General features: G+C 31.4%; 3 protein-coding genes across 3 annotated transcripts; 2 read left to right on the plus strand and 1 right to left on the minus strand.

Annotated features, from left to right (window-relative positions):
• The first annotated feature begins 2622 nt into the window (after window positions 1–2622).
• Window positions 2623–4439, plus strand: LOC18099236 (transcription factor MYB98). Its single transcript, XM_006383088.1, has 3 exons — window positions 2623–3167; window positions 3273–3399; window positions 3828–4439. Exons 1-3 carry the CDS (start codon window positions 2623–2625, stop codon window positions 4437–4439), a joined length of 1284 nt encoding a protein of 427 aa, XP_006383150.1.
• A 7846-nt stretch (window positions 4440–12285) lies between these two features.
• Window positions 12286–14993, plus strand: LOC18099237 (probable ubiquitin-conjugating enzyme E2 16). The gene is made up of 6 exons (XM_006383089.3): window positions 12286–12453; window positions 12547–12650; window positions 12882–12984; window positions 13074–13137; window positions 14289–14377; window positions 14616–14993. Exons 1-6 carry the CDS (start codon window positions 12424–12426, stop codon window positions 14709–14711), a joined length of 486 nt encoding a protein of 161 aa, XP_006383151.1. The 5' UTR covers window positions 12286–12423; the 3' UTR covers window positions 14712–14993.
• A 2562-nt stretch (window positions 14994–17555) lies between these two features.
• Window positions 17556–19477, minus strand: LOC18099238 (peroxidase 72). The gene is made up of 4 exons (XM_006383090.3): window positions 18747–19477; window positions 18465–18656; window positions 18211–18376; window positions 17556–18130 (listed from the first exon to the last, which is right to left on the minus strand). Exons 1-4 carry the CDS (start codon window positions 18975–18977, stop codon window positions 17718–17720), a joined length of 1002 nt encoding a protein of 333 aa, XP_006383152.1. The 5' UTR covers window positions 18978–19477; the 3' UTR covers window positions 17556–17717.
• Between the last annotated feature and the right edge of the window lie 3818 nt (window positions 19478–23295).

Below are 23295 nucleotides of genomic sequence, written 5' to 3' on the forward strand. Positions count from 1 at the left end.
CTTATATTGAAGTGGTGTTCCTATCAGAAAACCATCCATTTTATGAGTCAGAATGGATTGTTTGTCAAAAATTCATAACTATTTTCCTAGTATATAACTAATTTTTTAAAAAAATTATGATTTTGGAGTGGTGTTCCTATCACAGCGTTTTAAAAAATCAACAAACAATTTTGAAAAAAATCATAAACAAAAACTATGTAGGGAAACACTATAGCAATTCACAGTATTTTAAAGAAAAAAATTACAAAACTAAATTTTTAACCAGCTCAATATTAAAAAATATAATCAATAAAGATAATTTAAAAAAAAACAAAAAAAAAAGAAGGAAAGCACTGTAACAATCCACAGTAACATGTGAGGAAAACTACGTGCTTTCCCCACATGTTTTAGGTATATTGTAATTGTAATGTTTTGTGAGAAAAGCCACAACTGTAATTCTCGATCAGTTTAATATTAAAAAAATAAAATCAACAAATAATTTTAAAAAAAATTATAACAAAAAAAATTATCTGGAAAAACACTATAGCAATTCGCAGTGTTTTAAAGAAAAAAATTACAAAGTTAAATTTTTAATCAGCTCAATATTAAAAAAATAAAATTAACAAAGATAATTTAAAAAACATAAAAAAAACCAGAAAAAAAAAATATTGTAGCAATCCACAATAATATGTAAGGAAAGTTATAGTAATTTTCACATATATTTTAGGTATATTATAATAACTAAAATTGTTTTAAAAATTATGATTTTGGAGGATGGTTCCTACGCATTTCTGATACAACAAAAAGTTACTAATTAAAAATAGCCTAAGCTTAATATATTTAGGTATATCAAGTGATTTTATTTATTTATTTATTTATTTATTTGGGGTCAATGTTGTGCCTCGTGAAATTAAACATGGTATAACTGTGTTCTGTCTACCAAATAACAAATAACCTTTGAAATCGACATTGATTAATGTGAATTAATTAAATTAATTAATGCGAACTAATTAAATGAGGGAGAGATAATGGCTTATAAATGGTTACAGTTACAAACTACTAATACTCTTATTTAATATGTAAACTTTTCTGAATATGGTTTCTTTTGAAGATATGTCTCTGTGACTTCGAATCCTTGCTATATCATGCGTAAGCAATTAGCTAAGATACGTTCCATGAAATTTCATTTTTTTTTATTTAAATTTAATTTATTTTTTATATATTTTCAGATTATTTTAATATATTCATATTAAAAATAATTTTTAAAAATAAAAAATTATTATTTTAATACACTTTTAGATAAAAAAAACACTTTAAAAAATTATTATTATCAGTAAACTGCTCTTCTCTTCTTTTTTTTATAGAGTTTAATGTCTATAAAGATGTAAACTATCTTCTCTTAAATTGTTTGGTTATAATAGATGACTAAGCTTCATTATTAGAAGTTAACCATCTAGGTGGTGGTTCAATAGTAAGAATTTGGGATCAAGAGGTTTGCTCCCTCTGTGGTATCAGGTTCGAGCCCCGTGGTTGCTCATATGATGGCCACTGGAGGCTTACATGGTCGTTAACTTCAGGGCCCGTGGGATTAGTCGAGGTGCGCACAAGCTTGCCCGGACACCCATGTTAAACTAAAAAAAAAAAGTGAATTATGGAGCAGGAAAGATCAAGACAATTTAATTTTTATGGAAATTTTGGTATAGAATCAAAACGTATAGCATATTTTTAGATTTTTTTTTAATATATGAAGCTTTCCCAAAGATATATTTTGACCATGTCTAGAGGAAGATGTCATGGTTTAAACATGGTTGACTAGCATTATAATCTTCTGATAACCCCATTAAATTTATCGTTTTAAAAGCCTTCAAAGTTCAAACATAATTGCATAATGTTTTTCTAGAATTAATTGCATAATTAAATGTGAGTAAATACTTCTCTCCACCCATCTAGAAAAAGAGTATATATAATTAAGTTGTTGTGAAAATAGCCTTAAAAATCTAATCTAGTGCACAAAAAGATTTATATATATATCAACCAATTTTATTAGCATTATCTTGATTAATGGGATATTAACTTAATTAATTATTCAATGACTTTTAACATAAGAATTAATCCATAGTATATGCGATGAGAATGTTTTCATAATATTGATTGAATAAATCCATTATTCTTATCAAAATATAAAATTTATCCAATGAACAAAAATCTTTTTGGCTAATTAAAAGGGATAGTAATTAATTAATTAATATTTTTTCTGCAAAGTTATAGCACTAATGTCTCCCAATTGACGACCATTGACCATATAGACTCATGTATAACCCATCCTAGCTATTAAACGAGAAGGAATCAAGAAGACATTAATGGAAAAATTATATTAATAAGAGAAGCTTAATAGTAATGACTATTATTAAGCAATGTTACGGCCAACACTAACCAGTGGCTCACAAAAAATGAATGGCCAAGATTAACCAGTACTGTCATAAATGCATCCATATACTCTCATCTCTTAGACAATATTAAGGTGAGAGTAACTCTTAAATTCTCAAACTCCAATATTCGAGCCTCGGTGTTTCTCTTTGCTTTCTCTCCATTGAGCTTGTTAAGCTGGTTAGATCAGACAACCCTTCCTTCTTTTCACACTCGATGTTTTCCCCAGATAACTACTTGAGGAAACCATACATGAAAGAATATGTATTTCCCTGTGAAACACCTTCAGCAAAGAGCTTTCTTCAGGATTTTAACCATCTTGATCAGCTCCATGCTAACAGATCATTGTTTGGTGTCCTTACTGGCTCTAATTCTGATTCTTTGGATGTTTTTCCCTATAGATTATCACCAGCTACACATTTATACGAGTGTGACTACAAGCCATACACAAATAACAACAATGGACTATATGGTCGAGACAATTTCCAAAGTGGCGGGTGCTTGAACCTCCCTCAAGAAAACCTCATTGACATGATAGGTCCTAATCAGAGTCACATGTCCTTGGATTTGCAAGAAACCAAACCTATGAATGTTGAGGTGCTAGATGGAACCCCTTGTGCGACTACAAAATATGATTACTATACGAAAGGTGGCTTGTATAAGAATGATGCCATACTACCTTTGACAAGAAGGACAGGGAAGACTCCTAAGAAGGAACCTATTAATTTAGTCAAGGGGCAATGGACAGCTGAGGAAGATAGGTACGTATAAATTAAGGAGGGTTTTTTTTTTCCTTGTAAATTAACAATACTCTCTCTAATTCTTCATGTTTGACTTAATTTGTTGCGATAACATCATTTATGCAGTCTGTTGATTCGGCTGGTTGATGAGTTTGGAATAAGAAAATGGTCTCATATTGCTCAGATATTCCCAGGAAGAATCGGCAAGCAGTGTCGGGAAAGATGGCATAACCATTTGAGGCCAGATATCAAGGTTAATATTTTCTTTCATTATCTTATCTATCCATCGTATTTTTCTCTCCTTTTTCTCTGGGCAGTAGAAAAGGGCAGGGAGAGGGGCCTATTATACCATGCCTGCTTGGGAATTGTGCTTTTCATAGTCATTGTATATTTAGAGAGGCTTCTACTAATACATAATTAAATACTTCTTCCAATAAGATTTAATGAGCGTACGTAGATAATATACTTCTTCAAATACTATTTTCAGGATACTTGAACTCATGACCTAAATGATGCCCTCCTCCATCACATAAATCCATCTTTGTGGGAAATGTTTAAAAAGAATCACACATGGACATTTATGTTTTGTCCATGGCATGATCATCCTGAGCATTTCATAAGCAACATGAGGATGGCAATGCATTTTCTCATCATTTTTTCAATGTCCATTTTTCGTTACAGAAGGATATTTGGAGCGAGGAGGAAGATAGGGTGCTAATACAGGCCCATAAAGAAATAGGGAACAAATGGGCAGAAATTGCTAAGAGTTTGCCAGGGAGAACTGAAAACTCTATCAAGAACCACTGGAATGCAACTAAAAGAAGGCAAACTTGCACTTCCAAGAGAAAAAGCCGATCCAAGTATCCAAAGGGCTCCCTTCTACAAGAGTATATCAAGAGTTTGAACCTGGACTCAATTCCTAAAGTGAAACGACGTCAGAGGAGAAGGAGAACTGCTAAATATCCTGATGCCGTATTAGGTAGTAGCACTACAATGAAAGAACCAAGTGACGAGCAGCCTCAGCAGGACTTGAACCTTTGTGAAAATAATGATGGACCCGTCTTACATTATGATTTTGATGAGATCCCAGATTTTGATTTTGATGAGACTATATTTCAAGATGTCTGCAGCATTGATTCTCTTCTTGATGAGATAGATTGTGATCCCGTTGTTAATGAGAAAGTGCTTGCTATGGAAGTGCCAAGAGCGGACGAGATTCCATTCCAGGACTTTGAAATGATGGATGAGGTGGATTTATGGAGATCAGACCTGAAAACACTTGGCATGCAGTAGTAGTTTGGTTCATGGAGGTACTATACTGGCGTAGGATTAAGATTTCCTTGAAAACAAAGTTCACCAAGGATTATACAGCAACATATATTCTTAATTTTTTTTTTATTCTGGCATGGAACAAATAATATTCTTGCTGGTTGGCTTATGTTATTCAGAATTAAAAGTGGATTAGATAAAAGAGGAGAGTCAACGAAAATAAAGCTAACAACACGTACGTTGTAAATGCTATGATATTATACAAAGTCTTCTAAGGCTTCGATTGCAAAATTGTTTTCAAAGGTTGCTAGAATTGAATAAACAAGTCCTCTTTTTTTTCTTTTTCACCCTACAATTTCTTTTTGTATTATCTCCTCTGTTTGTTTTCCAATTCATGTTATCCATATACATCTGCTGAAAATTGAAATTCTGCAGCCAGTGATAGCTGATTCATCATGAGATGGCTAGATATGCGATAAGTAGACACAAAGATGTCATAAGTTCTTGTATACTATGACAACAATGGCAGAATGTAGTGATTTTTTTCCCCAGAGGACGTCAATGGGCAAGTAGACATGCATGTATGATGAATCTATAAGAGGCCATGTATACACCATCTCTTGTTTTACCCAGTCAACAAGCAGTTGGTGGGCTGCAAAACTCTTAAAGCAGGTCAAATGCTTAGTTTCAGGATTTAATAACCTTAATTAGAGCATTAAGTTAAAATTAATTGCAGTAAATCATGGCTAGCTAGTAACATTAATAGCAATTTATTATAAGAAAGAAGTGGCATGACCCACATGAATGAACTGTACATCATTTTAAATTAACATTATTCTCATAAACAGAAATTCTCTTGCCATACAAGGCATCTAGGTCTATATATATCACTAATCCATGACATTTTTTTTCTCTTATTTAAAAAAAAATGAAAAAATTTCATTTCTAGCTTTTCTTCCTCCAATTGTAATTCAATCATCAATATAATATGTCAACATGATATATTACAGCAAGACAAAAACATTATGTTTATCCCGAACCTTGTAATCCCATGTCCTTATTAATTAGTTGAGTTTATTGAATTTGTTAGAAAACAAAAGTATAATTTATGATGCTTACCTGAAGCTGAATAAGAGATGAATTAAAAATTTAATTAAGATCTGAGAAAATGAAGGCTTGACAGATTGTTGAATTTCGATTTGTTCCCTTTATTGCTCTTTTATTTTAAGAATTTAGAAATAATAATAATAAAAAAAGATAACATGGACAAATGGCGTGTACTATGTGGCACTTCATGCAAACCTTCTAGTAAATAAGTTTGAAATAACCTTATTTAGAGAAATAAAATTGAAAAATACCTTATTTTATTTTCAACCGTCTCTCTACAATTGTAAGTCAATATATATATCAAATAAAAAACAAAAACAGAGCCAAATATTTTAACTAAGTTGTATTTGTGATTGAAACAAGATTATATGTGGTGGCATAATGGATTTTGAAGGAGATTAGAACAAGTTACATATAATTTATTATATAATTATTAACAGATTTAACAGTTTTATGAACAGAAAATTGTGTTGGTGTTTACACTAACATTTCGTCTATGATTATTTTACGAATGGATTCACGGACAGAAATCGTCTGTCGGAAAAACACTCGTCAATAAATTTCTGGTCTGTCAGTAAGTCCGTCGTTAATAAAAAAAATTATCGATGGACCATTCCCGCAAAAAAAAAAACACTTGATTCCCTCCATCAGTAATTTTGTCGGTGAGTTACAGTGGCATTTGTAGTAATTCTTTCTCAACTCTCTAGAATATACCGATAGAATAATTTTGTCGGTGATTTAACAGTTACAGTGGCATTTGCAGTAATTTTTTTCCAACTCTCTAGAATATACCTACAAAATAAGTCTGTTGGTAACCCCTTCAGTAATAGTTTATATATATATATATATATATATATATATATATATATATATATATATATATATATATATATATATATATATATATATATCTATTGAACATAAATAGAAAATAATTAAAAATAATTAAATTTGCATTAAATTCAAGTATTTACAAATCAATTATCTTAATATAAAAACCAAATATTTACTATAAATTTATGCGTTCAAATACAATGAAACTAGAACAAAGGCGACACTGGAGGAGGAGGAGGAGGTTGGTCGTTCCCGAGACTGTGGGCCAATAGGGGGTGTATATGTACCACTCATCTGTGATCTAATATCCATGACCATTCAGCGGAGTTCTTCATAATCTGCAAAGAGTCATTCATATTTTTCATTGAGATGGGTTGTACGTTCTTGCACTCCTTGATCTAACAAGGCCGTGAACTCTGGAGACTGAGTGCTCAGGATTGATTGCGAGCACCCAACAGTTGAAACATTAAAGGTCATCTGCAAGTTCTTGGCCATAGTGTTAGAGAGTCCGTACACCCAATTTCTATCGAGTCCACCGGACGATCTTGTCTCCAACCATAAATTCGGATCGAAATCCGGGTGGGTTGAATGATCGTCCCCATATCTCTTCTTCAATTGGCTGTTATACGTTTCTTGGAAATAAAAAATGAAATCATTAAATTCAAGAAAATAATAACTTAAGAAAAATGGTTGAAAACCAATGTACCACAAGTGTTGATCAGCTCGGTTGTTGACAAACTGCTGCACCTTTTTTTTGTGGTCATCACTCTGCATGTGCGTTTCCACAAAAACCTCTATTGGGCTTAGCCACATCCAAAAGTCGTAACCTGTGGGATAAAAATGTTGTTAGTTAAATATATTTATAAATAACAACAAATTAAAAAATAGATGTAATTAAAATTAATCCTACTATTCACTTTGCATGCGAAACGAACAGAATGGAGTTGTCGGTGTGCATGGTAACCGAATCGTGAATTTGCCGACTCTGGTTCCCAACACTGCACTATGACTGTCGTGTGAAATGTTTGACGTCACGTGCTGAATATATTCTGCCCATATAGTCTCTGGGATGTATGGTGGTCTGAAATCCTTCCAAACCGTCACATTATTCCGCCATATATATATAGATTTGAGTTCAATTATAGATTAATCATTCAAACTCGTAACTCGTGAAATTATAGATTTGAGTTCAATTAAGAAACTCAATTCCTAATCAATTTAATGTTTGAAGATAAAATCGTAAATAAATCTAAAATCTAAATTAAAAAAAATTGTCAAAGAAAAAAGAATTGCAACAAAAAGAATGACGATCAAATCATATCGGTAAAAAACAATTGGAGGATGAAATTGTAAAAAAACTTCAATTCTATAAATCATATAAAACAAATAAAACATTTAAAAGAATGGAGACCAAATATAACAGATAAAAAATTAAAGGATGATGAAACTAAATAAATAAATAAATATTGAATGATGAAATTGAAATAACATCAGCTTAAAAAAAGAAAAAAAACAAGTAAACCCATGTGAATCTCTTAAATTCGGGTTAATCCTCCAAAATCACAACCCGTGAAATCCGAGACCCGGGTTTAATCAACAAACTTAATCCCCAACCAATTTAATGTTGGAGAATGAGATCTTAAAAAATATAAATTAAAAAAACTTGTCAAAGTAAAAAAAAAATTGCAAAAAAACAAGGGATCAAATCACACAAGAAAAAAAACCGAAGTAAAAAGAAAAAATAGTCCATGGATAACAATTTATTCATTTTTCCTTTTTAAAGGCGTAATTGCCATTTCATTCTGCAAATAATAAGATGAAAAATAACCATGTTTGATAACTTATTTTTTTCTCTTTCAAAGAGTAATTTAGTAATTTAATTGTGCTAAAAAAATATAAAAAGACTGAATTATCCCCGAATAATTTCATAATAACTAATGGGTGTGAAAATCAAATTACCCCTAAAGGCAAGTTCTTTGATTTTTTTTTTGTAAAGTCAAAAACATAATTACGCTATAATAGTGAAATGTGTCTACCTTAGTGTTTTTGCCTTTTGTTTTAGCTTTTTTGTTATATCATGTAGCCAATCAATTTTACATGTGACATTGACTTTGTTCATGCAAAATATATTCATTATTAATAAAAAATTCTTTATCTTTAATATTTATTTATGTATAATTAATTAATCTAGAGTAAAGATAAAGTTCTTTGGACAAAAAAATCTTTACAAAAAAAATTATAAAAGTATTATAATTATGATATTTATATTGAATCAAAACATTATTCTTGAATGTTCAAGGTCAGTGATCTATTAAAACTAAAAATTAATTAGAGCCATTGAAAATTAATTAGGCTAGTCTATGAACTTCTCTGCCTACAAAGTTCCACCGAATTCCAGTAATTTAACACGAAAACCAAAATCCTTAGATCTAACATTTTCCTTCTCAAGAGGTTATATCCTCTAATCATGCATTTGGTTTTTAGTATTGTCTAGGGGCTCATGGTCACTCTCCTAGTTTTGCTCTCGTATGTCCATATTTTCTAACATATGAGCTAACTCTGTGATATGCCTTTGCATATCTTTAATGACGAGCTTCTAGATGTCCTCTTTTCGAAGGGGAGCCTTCACATCCCCTCCTTTACCACGCCCTACTCTATGACCTCTTCCTACTATAGTTGTAGTAGCACACAACAAGCAACAAATTTCCTCGGGATTGCAACATACATCAAACAAAAAACCTATGATCATTAGGTTCTGATACCAACTGATGAAGGTGAAAGTTGTAACAACAACAACATAGAAAACATGTTGATTTTAACTAGTAAAAAAGGTTGCAGATATGAATACTAAATTCGCCATTTATTTCTCTAAAAATAAAATTAATGAATTCTGCCTCCTTAGAGGTTCACAAAACCTATAAATAAGCCAAAAAAACCCTAACTCTATTAGGAAACAACTAGAAATCTGAAAGCACTAAAGAAATTAAACAAAAATCTGAATTAAATAATAAATCCAAAAAACAACTAGGAAAAATAACAAAATTGGTTCAAACAGCACCATTGGGGCCTAGATCCTAATTTCGAGAGATCCAATTGTCCGATAAGCAATGTAGTGGTTAGCTATAGAAAAATTGCCTGTAGAATTATTTAGAAAAATTTAAGTTCGATCCAACAATCGGATTTTCTAGCATCTTTGTTTTAACATGCAAACCTAGTTTGGTGGGACTAAATTTTATTTTGGGTCTATACTAGTTGTGTTATAATATTGAAGCAAAATCCAATTTCATCACATTGGGAACGAGTCCTATTAGCTTATTTTGTCAGCCAAATACAGTTGCCGGAGGCTTTCGTTTAGGTTTGGATTGAAGTTATTGGTTGCCCTTAGGATTGGATGGGAAAAGAAAACATTAGTAATTTCGACCTGACGACAAGTCAGAAGGCGGTGGGTTATCTTGCCAAGATGGATTTATCCTATTCCTTTAAAAATATATATTTTCTTGCCAAGCCTGTCTTTACGAGATGCCTCTACCTTGAAGATTCCCCCATGGGACAAATTGCAAGGGAACATCTCCATTAAACAAGGCTAGAATATGCTAATAATCATCTTAGAAGTCAAAAGGGCAGATTGCATATGCCTTCTTATAAAAAAAGATAGGGGAAAAGGTAAGAAGCAAGTAAAAGTCGATTTTTCTTTCTCGTGCTTTTGATGTGGGATAAGCAAGGAATCAGAACATTGCAAAATGCAAAGCTTATATCATCAGACAGGTGGGGATATTGATTGGCAAATGGCAATGAAATTTGACCCTTTCCCATTTGTTGTCTTTTATTACCGACCCATTGTCACCAAGCTGCATTATACTAGGTTTGAAAATTATATAGCGATGTAGTAGGTGAATCTATGAGCAACTGTGTGTATTATATTATATGCACTGAAAATCCCACATGCAATATGCGCATGCTGTCGATCGCTAACACACACAGAGGTGATAATACCCTTTGGTCAACTTTTATTTCTCTGATCTCCTTTATCTGTTGCTGATGTATTTCTGCATATTTGGAGAACAAGTTCATTGCCTCGTTCCCACCTAATAATGCCAAGTCGATCGTCTGATGATAGGAGTTCAGATGATTTGAAAACCAGAGCTTTTGCCTAGTGGAAGCTAGCGCCAGTAGAAATGTACATTTATGATTCTGTGAAGGTGAAGTTCCTGGTGGTTGGAGTGGGGTCATCTGAGTGATTTGCGACTGCGTGACGAGTAAACTAGGGTGGTGTTGACCGTTGATAAGAACAAGCATGTATTTCTTATGCAAAAAAGAGAAAAGCAATCTTATTTCATGGGTTTTTCAAAAAGAAATAGAATTGTGATAACGTTGGATGTGACACAAAGATACCCAACCAATAATAAGTTTTATATTGGACGAAATTAAAATTCAACTCAATGGAAATGGATTTATCTAAAGAAATTAAGTAATGGTTGGATCTTGTTTTAAAGTACGATTATCATTATAGCTTCTAACTCAAAAAGATTATATATAGCAAAATCTAACTGTATCAAAAATAATTATTACATTGTCTCCATAATTAATGAAACTAAATAATTAATCCTCGTGATTTCAAAACATTTAATCTTTATTTTTTTTTCCATCTTATTCCCTTCTAATTTATTTCATATTTATCTTTTTTTTAAAAATAAATTATGTATGTTTTTTTTTTCAATTTATTTCACCTTTAAAAAAAAAGAAAAATAGAATAATGAATTTTGGGATTTTCATATGAAAATCTAACCTGAAGATGCTCCAAAAATCTAGAATCCTAGTATTTTTCGTTGTGTTTGGATGATGAATAATCATAAGTTCATGTCAATCTTTTTTTCTCAATAACTGAGGATTTCAGAGGTTGGTGACAAGGTGGATTTCTTACAAAACAGTCCCTTTTGAAGATTTTAGAGATCCTCCGATTATTAAGTCAATAATTTTATTATGAAGATTTGTAGAAAATAAGCATTAAATTCTAAAAATAAAAATATTTGTTCTTTGTTTATATATTATAAATGCTGAGAATAAGTTATAAGAGAATGAATATTTTGAACTCTCTAATTGGGTTGTTCAAAGTGCATTTATAATCTTTTTTCTTTATTCTTCGAGGGGTTGTAAGTCCTTTCTTCTTCATCCAAGTGAGAGGAATACCCTTACAATTAATATTAATATTGATGATCAGTGTCTTCATATATGACATTTAATATCGAGAACATCATGTGCTTTATGAAAGATAGTTCTGTATCATTCTATATACAATATTAATGTCGATGAGATCATTCCTTATAATAAATATTAATATTGATTTGATGCAGGGATAGCCCTTATATGACTTTTTGACTTGCTAAGGAGTAGCAAGATGATGATCCTAGATTCCCACTTCGAGCTCTTGTTCTCGAAGAAAGACCTAACTTAGAGGGGGTTGGATCTGACACATTAGACGTGTGGGTCTAATGTGTATCTGAGCCCAAAGGGATTGGGTAGGCTTTTGGACCTAACGCGTAGCCAAGCCCAAAAAAATTAAATCTAACAAAATGTCAGATTCATAAATACTTCAGACACGTAGCTAAATAAAAAATACGATATCTTTATTTGACCTTTTTATCTTGTGCCTTGGCTTTTGCTAATTTTCTCTTTTGTTTTGGTCACTTCTAGTTATAAATTTTTACAAAGAAAAACCTTTTATTATGTGGTATGTTGATCTATGGTAACTATTTTTTTAACATAAAACGAATAAATTGAGAATGATCAATGTTTTTCAAAGTCCAATTATTATTTATACTTTAAAACGCAGTTAATTAATTTTAATAAACTATATTTAGTAAGTTTTAATTAATCAAAAAAGTTATAGTAAGAACTTCTAAAAAAAAAAAATACTCATAGATAACTAGAAGATATGGCAATACGGTGGTGGGGAACACAAATCATTCTATACCCGTCATTATAAACCGTCGCTGGTTCTCTTTGTTCCTTTATCTAACACCCCTTCACACCAACAAATAACTCTCTCTCAAAAGTTACCTTTGCAACCATGACGAGCTCCTCTACAACGACCCGCAAGGTTCATACTTTTAATCGATGATATGGGGTTTTGTTAAATTGTTTGATCAATCATTAGTCGTAAGGTGAATTTGTGGGTTTTGTTTTGTTTTAGGCACTGAGTAAGATTGCTTGCAATCGGCTTCAGAAAGAACTTGTTGAGTGGCAAGTCAATCCTCCAACTGGTTTTAAACATAAAGTCACTGATAATCTCCAAAGGTTTGGTCCTTTTCTGTTTGATTACTGTTATGGGTTGTTTTGTCTTATGTTAAAATCTTGCTGAGAAAATCAAAGAAAGATGAAGGGAAAATAAGAAATCAAACTAAAGTTTGGATTTTTTTTGGGACCGTTTGTAAAACGACTTTTAAAGAACGTGACTAATTAGTTTCTATATTTGATTTGTTCGTTGATTATTTATCTGTAATGTAATCTTGGGATTTTGAATTGAAGGTGGGTTATTGAAGTAATTGGAGCTCCGGGCACCCTTTATGCAAATGAGACCTATCAGCTTCAAGTTGATTTCCCTGAGCATTACCCGATGGAAGCTCCTCAGGTTTGCAATTGCATCAGTCTATTGTTAACTGTCTAGACTTTTATTGGGTTTTTTCCATGTAAAATAGTGTTGATTGAGGTTCTAAACAGGTTATATTTCTTCATCCGGCTCCGCTTCATCCGCATATTTATAGCAATGGCCATATTTGTTTAGGTAATTATTTATGTTCTATATTGGATTTAAGATACCATGAAATTAATTTTGGGTCAATTGGATTATTTGCTCTACTGTATTCTGTTCCCAGTTGAAATATCTCGGCCTACTTCGCTCGTTGGTAGTTTTCCTACTGTTACAATACAAACTGATTTATTTCTCTGCTTTTCATTTCATAATATTCACTTGTTTGTTGAATTTGATGGTCTTGTCCATAAATGCTGACTTTTTTTTGGTTGTTGGTTTAGATATTTCCATTCTCTCTTTAACAAGATTTTCATACAAGACATGGTCAATAGTACATGTATGCAGATCTCTTAGTTTTCTAGTTTCTCATATCGCCACTAAGTAGATAGCAAAACCTTGATTATTGCTAGAAAACATGGTAAGATAAATCTCATAACATTAACTTTCAATGAGACCTGCAGAGGCCAAATTCTAGTATAGCTCACACTTTTGTGATTTGTAATATTGGACATGGATATTATGATGGATTGTGATAACCTTGTGCACAATATAGTAACACAAACTGACTTGTAAATAATTATTGCAATATAAATTATGTCCATCATGCAATCTGTTTATCTAGAATTTTTTCCCCTTAGTGATGTCACTAGATAAGAATGTGGTTGTAGTTTTGTTCTCATCCCTTTTGTTCATTTGCAATACAACATATGGACTCATGCATGTATTGATGCTCATGCCATGCTGTTTCTTTTCTGGATAAGCAGGATTTAAGTCATTTGTTATGATTCAAGCTTGATTTAACTTTGTATATGGCTTTTATGTCAGTTATACTCTTTCCACCTCATATTAACTGTGAAACTTTGGTTTTCCTACTATTTAAAGAGTGATCGTTAAATGGTCTAGTCAGTGGGATAAATTTTTTAAAGTTTGTCTTGTTGAAAGTGGTTAGTTTCTAATTGAAGGTAGTTATGTTGCTCCATAAACCTGTGAAGTAATTCACTAATACATATGCTATTTTGAGAGTGGATAAATAAATTGGAACATCTCAAAAAGGAATGGTGAGCACTTCAATGGGATGAGGGGTGTAATCCATTGTGTATCTCACATTGCATGATTGCCTCAATCTAAACCTGCAGTTAATAATGCTTGCAGCATGACAGACATTTGATTATTTCCTTTTGCAGATATACTGTATGATTCTTGGTCACCTGCCATGACTGTTAGTTCTGTCTGCATCAGTATTCTCTCTATGCTTTCAAGCTCCACTGTGAAGGTTTGATTTTATGGTCAATTTTCTAGAGCCATTCTTTCCAGTTAATATGGATTTTGTGTTCATTGTGCTCCTATTGACTGCTGGCAGGTGAAGTGTATATTTGCCAATACCCATGATAAATGATAAGCATACCTTTTAGGTTTAATCATCTTATGATTCATTAGATGGCACAACCACTTTATAACTTATTTTTTGTATATAAGATTGTAAGATTAATGAGGTTGACCCTTGCCTGCAGCAACGTCCCGAGGATAATGACCGATATGTAAAGAACTGTAGAAATGGAAGATCTCCGAAGGAGACCAGGTGGTGGTTCCATGATGATAAAGTGTAACAACTGAAGCATTTCCATGCTTGCTAGTTCAAATAATCATGGTAGATGGTCGCTTTTTTCCAAAGAAAAATGTAAACTTGGGGGAAGCATTTTGAAAACCAAATCTTTCTGAATGCTAATTAACTCCTGTAAATGCCAGGTGTGTAAAGGAAGAGAAACAATGTGTTCTAGTAATTTGAGAAACAAACTTGGCTCGTTGTTACCCAGCCGTAGATCTTTGTTGTGGTGCCATAACTGGCACATGATTGAAACCCTTCAATCCATCTTCAACCATTTCTCCAACATCTGATGTTCTGATTTTAGTTTGCCCACATAATGGTGACCATTATAATGTCGTCTAGACTGAAGGCTCACTGTTGGATTTTGTTCATAGAATCACTGATTATGGGTTGGTGGATGGTGACACCATTTTATTGAGAGATTCTGAGATGCTACAGAGTACTGATTGGTTTTTGTATCCATGTATATACGAGAGAGTAATTAGTGGTATTTTATTGGTTATTTTATAAGTTTATTTTAAATAAAAACATATATGAAAAGGAAAGAAAAAATAAAATTCATTACTCGTAAATAATAATAAAAATATTTTTACCTATCATAAATTTCTCATTTTTACTTGTATTAACTAGTATGAGGTTACTAGTTTTATTTGAAAGAGCCATTACCTCCTCTTTTATGTATGTATGTATGTATGTATTAATGAATGTATGTATGTATGTATGTATGTATATGTATATGGGCACACTCATGATTTGGAAAAAAAATGTCTAGTTCCCCTCCTATGTAAGATATTAAAATAAATGAGTGTATGATTAAATTCTTTGAAGGAACCGACTTAATTAGAAAAACCACACACACACACACACACACACACACACACACACACATATATATATATATATATATAATAACATATTGCTCTTTAATGATCCCTTTCACGTGAAACAAAAGCTTGACAATGGGCACGCTCATGCATGCACAAAAGATTAACCCTGAAAAAATTAAATTAAGCACAAATAAAATTTTTGCTTTAATTTTTAAATTTTTTTATAGATTTATGAAATGATTTTGTCATGTTTATTATGTTTTTTTTCTTCAATCACGGACAAAATATTAATATTATTTTAATATTTTTTTAAAACTTGCTTTTGATTCATGATAGGTTTTTATTTAAAAACAATGCTTATAATAAAACAAACATACTTTCATGAATAATAGCGAGATGCTTTAAGGGAGTGTTTGGGTCGCGTTCTTAAAAATTTTGATTTTTTTTTTGTTTAAAATTTATTTTTAATGTTTTTAGATCGTTTTGATTTGCTAATGTCAAAAATAATTTATTAAAAATAAAAAAAATTTATTTTGATGCATTTCTAAACAAAAAACACTTTGAACCGCCACTGTTGTCACATTCTAAACAGGCCCTAACAAGAAAACAAAGTTAAGATTGAAGAAATACATTTCTTTTTGATATTTTTGTTTTTTGTCTTTCTTGCAAAAGTCTCTTTTTATAATTATATAATTAAATAAAAATTAAATTTTAAGAAGTAAGGTTATTAAACCAAGTAACGGCCATGATCTAAATCACATGTTGGATTGATTAACCCCGTTTGACTTGGATCTATTCAAAACGTCATCATTCAACTATTTTTTATAAAGAAAACATTAAAACGATAAATATAGAAGACGACATGAAACTTGGTTAATTTTTTGATAAGTTTGAGTAGTTTGATAAAAAAATCAAAAGTATAAGCAAAACTTTACACATACAATAATAATTGATGTAATAAAAGTTTTTCCCCCTTAAAAACCTAAATACAAGCAAAGCAATCCTATTTATAATAGATAAAAATATCCTAAACAATGCAGGAAAATAATAAAAGAGTTTTAAATAAAATAGAAAAAAGAATCTTAGATCAACTAAGAAATTAATACAATTCTCGCACAGTAACTTCTAGACCTTATCGCAAAGCTTTTCCAATGTTTGATTGCCTTAAAAATTTATCCCAATATAAAATAAGATTTCTATGAACTTTTGGTAAAATCTCATAATGATCTAACGGTCAGATCAAAAATTATTCTTGTTAAAATAAATTTGTGCACTAGAAAAAATATGCCTCTAACTGTTAAAATTAATTAGCCCACCATTGCAAAATAATTAGGCTCATGTTGTAGATGGATCAGACCCCTCTTATATATAAATTAGATTAACTAATTTTTGATCATCACTTGACTTAAATACTTTGCATGAGCCTATTAAATGCATCTTTAAGCTTTTTTGTTCTTGATCTTGTAATTGACCAATCTAAAACTCTTAATAGATCATTTGATGTAGTTTGGATTGCATTAATAAAAGAAACTATTAGGTTTTAATTCATTTTAAAATTATTAACAAAATTATTATTGACAATTTGACATATTATCAATACCAATGGAATTTTTTTATTTTTTTATTTTATCGTTGTTCTCATAAAAAAATTACTAATAAAAAATTTCTGTCATAATTTTCATAAGCAATTACAGATGAAATATTTTTCCGTTCATCTTTCCGTTTTTTTTTTTTTTTTTTTTTCAAATTTTCTATTAGTGCGTGAAGGCTAAAGTGGTCAGAACATTCACCGTTAGATGAGCCCCTCTGAGTTTGTCTTCTCTCTTATTTTAACTATGGTATAACACACAAAGTCATTCAGTTCATATCATCTTCTGAAAAATTTGAAGTCCTGCTTTTTGGGTTTGTTCATGTTATCGATGCAAAGAAGCGTGGTGGAAAAGAAACTCTGATGCCCTTTTTTTTTTTGTAACTATACCCTGTGGTCTCTCATATATTCTCATTCTGGAAAGTTTAAATGCACCTTGCAATGTCAATATGTTTTTTGAATTATAGCTGGCATAAAATTTATACGTGAAAGAACCTCAAGAAAGACGACCATAAAGCATTTTAGCACCAATTAGCCACAAAGCATTTTAGCACCAATTATTTAAAGCATAGATCTAACTAGGTACCGCAATTCAAGAATTAATCTTCCTGCAACTCTTTCTAATCTCTCCCCTGGAACCTGTCAATGGAGAGATGTTTCCCATCTTAACCATGGACTTGGAAAATTGCTCAAAGAAAAGCTCATTGCTCTCAGCATATTTCTTGACCAATTCCATTGATGCTTCATTCTTTGTCAGGAGAACTTGGTCAGAGTTCAACAGTCCTTTTGAAGCCAATATGTTCTTGAAGTAACTGTTGTCGAACTTTTTTGGACTTGCGAAGTCCAAGAAAAACAGGTTCTGGTCACCTCCTGATCTGGGGCACCGGTTGCGCAATTGGGCAGCAAGCGATTGTTGAAGAGAGTAGTCAGGCTTCCCATTTCCTGACTGGTTGTACAGCCTCTGCCTGAAGCTGGTGCACCGAGCATTTCCAATTGTGTGGCTCCCTGAACAAAATTTTTCAAAACTAAGGACCATATTCATAGTTCGCGGAAACTCAGAGAAGGGGATAGTCGAGTAAACTTACCAGATAGCGCAACAAGATCAACAACATTAAGGCCTTGTAACTTGAACTTGGTAAGAATTGTTTGAAATGTGTTGTTTGGAGCAGGAATATTGTTATTCGAACCACTCAAGCTTGCACTTCTAGAGTCCCTTCTTCCCAATGGAACTTCCCAGCTAGGACCGCCAGTCTGTATACATAAACAAAAGGATCAGCTCTGGAATTTTGGCTAGAAAAGTTGGTTCAATTTCATTACAGGACAAACATGTAACACTTACAAGAACGGTAGAGTCTCTTGCAGACAAAGCCATGATATCAGCACAGGAAACTGTTTTAGGACACTCCTTCTCTAGTGCAGATTTAATCTCGTCAATTACTTCAAATCCTCGAGCGGAGTTTCTATTCGGATTTGACCCCTTCTCACTTATTATGCTTCCGGTGCTGTCTAGCAATATTGATGCGTCACAGCCCTGGGATTTTAACAAAATAATGTAAATCATTTTATTCATGATAGTAGAAGAGCAAGTGATGAGAGTTATATATAGTAATCAGTTATAGACCTTGACAAAGCAGTCATGAAAATGGAGCCTAAGTAATGAGGCTGCCATACGAGCTTCTTTAGCAACTGCCTTGGCTACAATGGAGTTGACTATTTCTCGAGCTTTTGGGCATGACCTATCGTAAAACTGTGGATAGAGGTAGCCACCAGCTGTCTTGCCACAAAAACAAATCGGAGAAAAGGCAAGGAAAGCAAGACCAAGAACCAAGACAACGCTAATGAGCTGAGGCATTACTGCTTCAAATTTTTTGTTTTGTTTTAGAATCACTTTCAAGACCAAGACTTCTACACAGGAATGCTAAGAAGTATGAAGGGGGAGTTCAAAAGCTGCTATGAACTTTGGATGTTCTTAGGTTATTTATAGAAGGAACGTTATGCATAGCCTTGAGAGATAGTGGAGGCAGGGCGGAGCCGGAATATTAGGTTTGAAAGGGTCAAACTAGAAAAAGTATTCTAAGAGGACCTAAACATTAAAATTTATTAATCTTAAGGTCAAAATTTAAAATTATCCAAGGAGGGAGGTTGGGAAAAAAGAAATTGCAGGGGCAGGGGCCACCCCCCGCCTCCGCCCCCAAGTGGAGGGAACGGAACAAAAAGGTGGAGTTGGTAACTAACTAGCTTTCCATCGACGGGAAAAGAGAGATAAGAGTGGTTAGCAATTTATTGTTATGTAGGCTGATCAGTCTCATTGATACAAAGTTTTAAGAAAGCTACTGAGCAGTTCCTAAACTGATCTAATTGAAGCAAGCTCTTAGGACACAACAACTTAATGTCTGTAACATGGCAGTACATTAGTTCTATATCATTATTATTTAAAATCTATCATGGGTTTTCTGTATATCATGAAGAACATGGCTGTACTATTCCAGTTTGCTGATTTAGACATCCTATCTAAATCAGTCCTTGATAACCTTAACTTCGATCTTTAGTGTGGAAAAAATGCATAGTGAGAGGATGACGCAGACCTCATTCTGCTGAATTGAATGAATGTGCAGAACACGATGCACAGAAAACAGATTTTGAAGAATCTTATCTTTTTCACAAATGATAGGACTAATCGTCATCTTCCTTCATAATTTTGTTTTGATTACCAGTGGGTCCTTATGACCTCCATTATTATTATTATCACTAAGTTTGGAGCTTTAAGCGTGGTCAAATGATACAGTTGTTCATATTTCTAGTCCCAAATGTGAAGACAAACACCGGTGAAAAAAGCAGCGGAAAGAGAAGTAGATTCACCTGCTCTATTGACCAAATGGATGGTCTCATAATTTATTTTGACTTCAATTCCTACCATTGATAGAATCAATGATGTGTGCACACTAGAAGGCAATACAACAGCTAGCTGTAAACATTGCATGAGGTTGGAAATTCCTAATATTTCTATCAAGCTTCGTTTACTAGAGTATTACCCATGACAAACATATTTAATGGTTAATCATGGGCCATTCATTAATTCCGTCTCTTATTGTTACTTTTCTTTTAAATAGCATGTCTTGTACCATAAATTTTATGGGCTATAAATAGGAAAATATATAATTATATGATAATTAAATAATTAAAAAAAACTTAAAATACAAGAGTATATAAAAGAAAAATCGTGTATATAAGCAAAACGTAAACAATTGTAACAAACCATGTAAATTAAAAAAAAAACTGTAACTCTTGTGATTATAAGATCTTGGAAAGAATTCTAAAAGACGAAAGTTATTAGTAGTTGACATATAAGAAATGGAAGGTTACCGACAATTAATATCACTCGACTATATAAAACAGATAACAAGGAAGATGAAGAAACACATACAACTCAACAAAAACTCAAATCACATCATTGTATTTTTATCAAGTTCTTATGACCTTTCAAACCTTAAACCAATAGGTGAGAGCTTGTATAAGGTAATTTTGTAGGCGATAACTTTATAGGTGATATAATAGTAGGCGATAGTTAAGTAGGTTTGAAATTTAACAAAAAATACCAAAAAGATGTTCTATTATCCAAGAGTTTAAATTTATGGATGTAATCATAGTTCTATGAATGGAAGTATTTCTTTCCTAAGTTATTGAGTTTACTTTACATTCAAGTTGTTTTAATTATTTGATTATTTTTTCAATTGAACTACTATTTGTGTGAAGTGTATTTAATTATATCAATACTCGTGTAACTCTACAATACAAATTTAAAATTGTGTGAGTAGATTTAAGACTAAATCCAGACTTAAAACCAATTAACTTAGAACTCCCGAGTTCAAACCAATTAACTTAAAACTTCAATCTTAAGTTTTAAAGTCCTCTTAGTTAAGGCAGACATAAAAATACCTACATCAAACAATATGTTAACACAAGAATATATGGGACACATAAAGACGTACCATGACAAGCATATTCTCTTACTATTGTTTTTCTTTCAAATAGAATGTTAACATGAGAATATATGGAATAAATCAAAACCTATTGAATAATATTATTTTGGAATTTTAAAAGGCTTACTGAAGAAAGTTCGTTTGCATCAAGTGAAGAACAATAAAGCTTTAAGGATACACAAATAATTATCAAACCATCCGTTAAACTTAAGATCCTACAATCGGTTTCGCACTAGTTTCCTGCAGTCATTTTATTAGTATCAATACATCCATATGAACACCCTTTTTCATAAGGCATTCATTGTCTAAGTATATTACTACTTATTTTCGTAATACCATTTTATATCCACTACTTTGCTTAATTACTATGATATAAATATAATGCAACTACATGTAGTTCTGCACAAACCAAACATGTAGTTCTGCACAAACCAAAAAGGGATCATAAAATTCAAGATAGTTAAAAACATAAAACAAGCACTATTCACACAACAATAAAAGTTATTATTCATTCAATATCAAAACTTCATGCATTTTAACATTTAATACTTTCACCAATCCTTACTTAGCTTGATTTTTAATATCCACAAATTTCGTTAACTAATACTCAATGTCTAAGTGTCTATATTTTTCGTCGATAAATTTCAATATCCAAAGATATACTTTTCATCACTATTTTTTCAATGTTCAAAGACATAACTTTTCATCACTAATTTTTCAATGTTCAAAAGTCCTATCATTATATTAAACACATGGTAAACATTTGAAACAAACCCTTGAATACTTGAAATATGAACATACTCATCCTTACCAATCTATATCAATAATAACTCAAACACACAACAACTCTTTTACAACCATCACAATCAACTTAATCAATCAATCAATAACATCACAACCAAAATTTTCATATTAAAAAAAATCCAAGGTTTAGAATTTCCTTTAAGTTCCAACTTGCATTTAGCATACCATTTCACATTCTTTACTATCCGAAACCATCCAACATATATTTTTTTTATTTTCTCATTATACTAACTTGTCAACCCAACACTCAATATACATAACCATTAAATTATAAGCTTCTTAATCACTTTCCAAGCATGCAACATCAATTAAAAACACTAATGTTTACACAATGTCATCACTTTCTATACTTTCCTTTCATATACAATCAACAAACATAATTCAATGCTCAACCATCAAAATCACAACCATGGATTTATTTTTTTGAGGAGAACTCAATGGTGATGGTTTTTGTCTTCAATGTTATATAAAATAGTAAATTAGGGCTCAACAAAGTTTTTTATTTGATTTCGAGTTCTTATTCCAAGTTAAATGTGTTTTGTAGTTATAAATAGAGTTTTATAGATCCATATGATTTTTTTCTCATATTTTTGGGTTTAAAAAAGGTTGAAATTAGATTTTTAATGTCTAAAAACTTGGATTTTGAATTTTTAGTTTCCAGAGTCAAATTTTTTTTTTTGTTCCATTTAAAAAATAGGTCATTCACTTTTTTTTAAAAAGAAATGTAAGTCTATCATTCCAGGCCCAAACACACTTGAAATTTTTTTATTTTAGGCTAGAGATGCGAGTCCATTATTTTATCTTAGGCATATATAATCTCTTTTTTAAAAATGATCCTTAATTTTTTTTAATAATATTTTCTTTAAATAAATTTATTATAAATATATTTAAATAATTATCCTATTATTCCATGATTTTTAAATAATATTAGGGATTTTTATGATAATATTAACAATTAGTTTTTAAATAATTATATATGAATTAATGTGTAGACTGTTTTAAGAATTTTGCTCATTTTGTTATTTTAAAGGTCTTATATATATATATTTTAATTTTTTTTTAAATTTTTAATTTTTTAATACACTTACTTCAAAATTATTGATTCATGATTTTTTTTATTTTATTAAATGTTTTTAAGAGTATTATAATTTTATTTAAAAAATACTCTAAAGATCAACTTCGACTTCAATATTTAATTAGCATTAATCATATTTTATTTATTTATATTTTTAATTTATTTTATTAAAGACATTTAATGATACTAGAAACCATAATCGTAAGCCTTCTTCTCTTGTATAACTTAAGATCATATTGAAAACGTAGCACGGGTGCATTGACAATAAATTCCTCAAAGTCATCCCTTGAATCTAACGACATGTTGTACCT

This window comes from Populus trichocarpa, chromosome 5, assembly GCF_000002775.5.
Source record: "Populus trichocarpa isolate Nisqually-1 chromosome 5, P.trichocarpa_v4.1, whole genome shotgun sequence".
Lineage (NCBI taxonomy): Eukaryota > Viridiplantae > Streptophyta > Magnoliopsida > Malpighiales > Salicaceae > Populus > Populus trichocarpa.

Bases quoted from the DNA above. Each gene is read 5' to 3' on its own strand.
- LOC18099236 (XM_006383088.1), top strand. From the start codon at position 2,623: ATGTTTTCCCCAGATAACTACTTGAGGAAACCATACATGAAAGAATAT. The intron at 3,168-3,272 runs GTACGTATAAAT...TCATTTATGCAG, and splicing joins TGGACAGCTGAGGAAGATAG to TCTGTTGATTCGGCTGGTTG. The intron at 3,400-3,827 runs GTTAATATTTTC...TTTTCGTTACAG, and splicing joins ATTTGAGGCCAGATATCAAG to AAGGATATTTGGAGCGAGGA.
- LOC18099237 (XM_006383089.3), top strand. From the start codon at position 12,424: ATGACGAGCTCCTCTACAACGACCCGCAAG. The intron at 12,985-13,073 runs GTTTGCAATTGC...GGTTCTAAACAG, and splicing joins ACCCGATGGAAGCTCCTCAG to GTTATATTTCTTCATCCGGC. The intron at 13,138-14,288 runs GTAATTATTTAT...TTCCTTTTGCAG, and splicing joins CAATGGCCATATTTGTTTAG to ATATACTGTATGATTCTTGG.
- LOC18099238 (XM_006383090.3), bottom strand. From the start codon at position 18,977: ATGCCTCAGCTCATTAGCGTTGTCTTGGTTCTTGGTCTTGCTTTCCTT. The intron at 18,657-18,746 runs GTCTATAACTGA...TTAAAATCCCAG, and splicing joins TTCATGACTGCTTTGTCAAG to GGCTGTGACGCATCAATATT. The intron at 18,377-18,464 runs GTAAGTGTTACA...TTATGTATACAG, and splicing joins CAAGAGACTCTACCGTTCTT to ACTGGCGGTCCTAGCTGGGA.